General features: G+C 34.7%; 1 protein-coding gene across 1 annotated transcript; it reads right to left on the bottom strand.

Annotated features, from left to right (window-relative positions):
• Positions 1 to 174: 174 nt before the first annotated feature.
• On the bottom strand, positions 175 to 1223 carry LOC119837676 (proline-rich protein HaeIII subfamily 1-like). Its single transcript, XM_038363406.1, has 2 exons — positions 296 to 1223; positions 175 to 197 (listed from the first exon to the last, which is right to left on the bottom strand). Exons 1-2 carry the CDS (start codon positions 1221 to 1223, stop codon positions 175 to 177), a joined length of 951 nt encoding a protein of 316 aa, XP_038219334.1.
• Between the last annotated feature and the right edge of the window lie 3636 nt (positions 1224 to 4859).

Genomic DNA, 4859 nt, shown 5'->3' with positions numbered 1-4859 from the left:
TGCGGCGGCATGCCTGGTTGTGGGGGCATGCCTGGTTGAGGTGGCATTCCTGGTTGTGGTGGCATGCCTGGTTGAGGCGGCATGCCTGGTTGTGGCGGCATTCCAGGTTGTGAAGGCATTCCTGATTGAGAAGGCATTCCTGGTTGCGGCGGCATTCCTGGTTGAGGAGGCATGCTAGATTGAGGTGGTATTCCAGCCTGCGAATAAGCCGGTTGTGGTGGCATACCAGGTTGCGTTGGCATGCCTGACTGTGATTGCACTGGCTGAGGCGGCATGCCTGGTTGGGGGAGCATACCGGGCTGTGGAGCCATGCCTGGATGTGATTGGCTCTGTTGTGGGGGTATGGCTGGTGGTGGCATGCCTTGCCGTTGCATATTTGGTTGCGACGTCATGGGTTGAGGAGGTATGCCTTGAAGACCTTGTTGTGGAGGTAGGCCAGGTTGCGCTTGAGAACTAGGTGGAGCCGGTAAGCCACCTTTACTTGGAGGCATTCCTTGTCCAGGTTGAGGAAAACTAGGTGGAGGTCCTTGAGATTCAGGTCTAGGTGGTCCTTGAAAGCCAGGTTGGCTTGTTAGCGGCTGTTGCAAGCCGGGCATGGAATTTGATTGCGAAAAATTTGGACCCTGACCAGGTAATTGACGATTTTGGAATCCTGAACCTGGAGGCATTTGAGAACCTGGTGGTCCTTGGCCCGGTGGCCTCATTTGCTGCTGATTCATGCCGGGTTGACTAGTTGGCGGACCCTGACCAAATGGAGTCATCCCTGAATTTGGAAGTTGTAACCCCTGTGGACCTTGCTGCATCGGTTTGGGAGGTTGCATTGATGACGGTGGCATTTGGGGTTGGTTGAATTGAGGACCCTGGGTGGATGTAGGCGGGGCACCCATCGAAGGTGGAAATTGCGGAGCATTGTTCGCCGGTCTACCAGGAGGGAACTGCTGGGGGGGGCCTTGCATATTAAAATTAGATGTTGGAGGGAAGTTTGGTGGAAACTGTCCAGGAGGGAGTTGTGATGTTGGAATATTGAAACCTTGTGGCCCATTGAGGTTCATATTTTGCATTTTCTGTGACATATCATCTTTGCCCATTTGAGGACCATTTGGTGGTATTTGACTAAAGTTTGCATTTTGAATGCCGTTAAAATCTTGGGATGGAGGAAAGCCTAAGGGGTTATTTGGTGCGTTGTTGTTCTGCCCGGGGGGCGGGTATTGTGGATTCATCATCTTCAATGTTGCCTATCTGAAATTGAAATACAAATAAATGTGTCACATGAGATTCAATGTAATGTTACAACATTTATTATCTATAACGCTTATAGAAATAGCATTTGTTATTTCTTAGATAGTAATTATGTCACTGCAGATTAATAAAGAATTTCAAGAAGTAACATTTAAATTCACAATCAGAAATAGGTTAAAGGGACTTGACAAATTAATCTCATTTTAGCTAGGAAAGATGTATTTTAAGTTCATGTTATCCAAAAACCAAGAAACGCAAAATTTAAGCAAATTATATTATATATTTTATCTCTGAACACCCTGGTTTACATTGTTCTCAATACCTTAGGCAAGATATACTGATTAAGAAATAAAAAATAAGACCATTTTCTAAACTATAAAACACACATTTATATCTGTACGAGTTTCTGTGCCAATTAGTTAAAAATGTTGTGAAACTAATTACGTAGGACCAAATACCATGTGAGTTTGTTTTGACCAAATACCATTGTAAGTATCTTATTATTTTTGGATGTATTGTCATGTTAGATAGTTTAGTATGGATATCTATCTTATTTTTTCTATAGAGTTGTTAAGTAGTTCTCAATACAAATCTTCTTCTTTCGGTCTTTGAAAAGACCCACTTCAATTTTATGTTTTGATGACCCAGTCTTTCTAACTTTCCCTTTTTATCATATATGACATATTAAAACTTGTTTGCCACAAGTCCTTTTTAATTTATTATACAAAAGAAGTAATTCTTACATACATTTTAAATAACCATTGTGTATTGAATACTCCAATTAGAACATTTACAGTTGCAGAAATTTACAAAATTAATATTAATACACCATATAAAACATATAAATACAAAAAGTATTGACATATTCTTGTTTCTTAATAACAAACTTTTATACAATTGTTGCATTACTATAGATGTGCTTACAATTCATTTACTGAATTAATTGACAGTTTTAAGATGATAGCAATTTTTTATTATAAGGGTTGAGCTGAGTTGCAAAAAATTACATACCCTAAGTAAATAAGTAAAATCAAATTTATTTTCCATTTTTTTACATTCTATGTTCTTACAAGTAACACAGAAGTCAATACAATTTTATTTGATAAACATCTGATGTCATTTTGATGCTATATTTAGTATTTTACTATATACTATATCTTATTTTGCTAGACAGTCAATAAATAGTCTAAACACTGCTTTTGGTGGATGAATAAATGTTAAATTTAGCATAGTAACATAATTGTATCATTAATATTACATTTTACAACAGCTTTTTAATGACCTAATAACATAGTGATCTTTGAGACTGTTGTTAAGGTTACCTCACTAATGATAAAAAAGTACTTTAAATTAAAGAGTTCAACCAGATTGGAGGGGTTTGCTCCCAATTAGATTGATCTTATGAAATGACAATTGATGTAAATAAAGACAATAAACGGAACTGTAACATTCTAGGCATACGAATATTAAAAAATTAAGATAAATACCCAGTCAGAAGCTATGAATTATTATCAATTATGAAGATAATATTCTTAAAAACTGAAATTTTGTTACCTAAAATTTGACAGCTGTAGTTACAATTTTGCACACTATTTTATAAGTGGCCCAAATGGAAATCAATAATGTTGTAATATAATAAAGGTGCTTCTTCTAGTGAAGTATCAATACTTACAACTTTTTCTTTAGAATTTAACGTATTCACACACTAAAAAATATAAACAACACACAAGAAACACGGAGACTTTCGGGCCACGTATTCTGGCTGACAGATATGACAGTAGACAGCGCTTATGTGGAACTTTTTAAACAACACTCGTATTGCGTGTGGCGGAACGTAATTACAGGAAAGTATTGCGCTCTTATTACATTTTCACAAGTAGTTTATCGAACATTGTTTACCAAAAAAATATTTAGGTTTTTTTTTTTGGTTTAAGAGTTAATACCAATGGATGAATTTTAATAAAAGTTAAATTTGTTGCTACAGATTGGAACGTCACGACGAGTCATTTTTGAATTGTCAATATAATACACGTTTAGAAATTTGAATACGTGACTATTCGTAAACGTTTCATAAATTAGAAATAAATCCAAAATTAGCAACTTCTTAATATATTCTTCATTGCATATAATACATACTTATTACAAAAGTTTTACAGATATTCAAGACGTATTAAAATGCACAAGGCGGCTTTATTGCTTAATAGTAATTTCTTCCAAGCATCACACTATAGTAGGTACAGAGAAAGTGTTGAAATCCTATGGAAAGAAAGAGTATTAATACAATCAAAACATTACACAGGCTAAGTTTTGAAAAGACTGTTAGTTTATCAGTAGACCGAGCTTTATACAACCTACGGTATAGGTTTTTTTTTTTGAATTCTAAGTTTACCGGTTTCTCTAAAGTCAACTAGGGAGTGTGGATTAGTATTTGAAAGTCTTTAATATTTCAGGTAGCTAGTTCCATATTGTACAGGTATATCTACTTGCTACATTATTCCTAGAACCTTATTACCTTTGAATTGAAAGAATTATCAAGATCATGGCAAAATAACAAGTACTCAAACATTTAATATAAGTAATAATATAGGTATTTTTCGAAATTTATGTAATTAATAATATTTATGTAACTTCCCGTTATGTATCGCTATATTAAGTAAATTCAATCGCTGATTTGTAAATAATGATACCCAGAAACTTGCATAGTGATAAATGAAATAATAATGGATAAATTTTTATATAATAGAAAAATTCGATCACGAGCCCGCCTCTTTCACCTTATCATGGCAACTCCTGAACGCCCATGGTATATGGGTGGGTTGTTTTCTGATCATTTTATGATAAATAATAAACAAGGTGTTTATAGGTTCTAGTTCGAGCTAAGATTTGCTCAACTATCTGAGGGTGGCTGGGTTTGCCAAGCCCGGGTCGGCTGCATTGCGCATGTCAAGATAAACATGTGTAGTGATGGCCGCAGTCGATAATGTGTTATATTTTTATTTTATTTATATAGTATGTTATTATCACGCTTATATTATTAGTATCACCTGAATGTATACAACATACAAATAAACTGTAACCAATTCTTTTAGACTCGATTGAGACCCAATGTAAGCGGACATGTTTAATTCAAACTATACATTTATCAAGAATCGGTGACAATGCAAAAATTTCATGACTCTTATTAGTCTAACTAAGATTGCTAGGATTAAACAAACTTTCTAATGTATACTCTGTATAGGAGTCGAGACAAATTAGTTGATTGAGTGCTTTTTAGTTTTTTATTAAGTGTTTTTATTAATTTAATAGATTTTAAGAGATTGTGACCATACTTTGTGTAAATAGGCATAGACGTATATCAAAATCTGTCGAGATCTTTTTGTAGATATCATTTTCACAACTGTATTTATGGATGTTAATAAATACAGATTAAAGCATGGGTGAAAATCAAAGGATTTTTTTTGTTTTGAAAAGAAATGATTAACTATTATGCATTTGCACGTTTCTTTTTAAAATCTTTATTTAAATATAAGACTTGTTGCCTTATAATAAACGTTAAAATCCATCGACATACTCACATCACTAGCAAGTCACCGCGATCGATACCTTCAAAGCCTATTTTA

Source organism: Zerene cesonia, chromosome 28 (genome assembly GCF_012273895.1).
Source record: "Zerene cesonia ecotype Mississippi chromosome 28, Zerene_cesonia_1.1, whole genome shotgun sequence".
NCBI classification, from domain to species: domain Eukaryota; kingdom Metazoa; phylum Arthropoda; class Insecta; order Lepidoptera; family Pieridae; genus Zerene; species Zerene cesonia.
This window is presented reverse-complemented; position numbering and strand designations above follow the sequence as displayed.

What these genes read in the sequence shown, in the direction of transcription:
- LOC119837676 (XM_038363406.1), bottom strand. Translation starts at nt 1,223, where the DNA reads ATGATGAATCCACAATACCCGCCCCCCGGGCAGAACAACAACGCACCA. An exon ending in AGGCATGGCTCCACAGCCCG is followed by an intron (nt 198 to 295) that starts GTATGCTCCCCC and finishes GCTTATTCGCAG; the next exon opens with GCTGGAATACCACCTCAATC.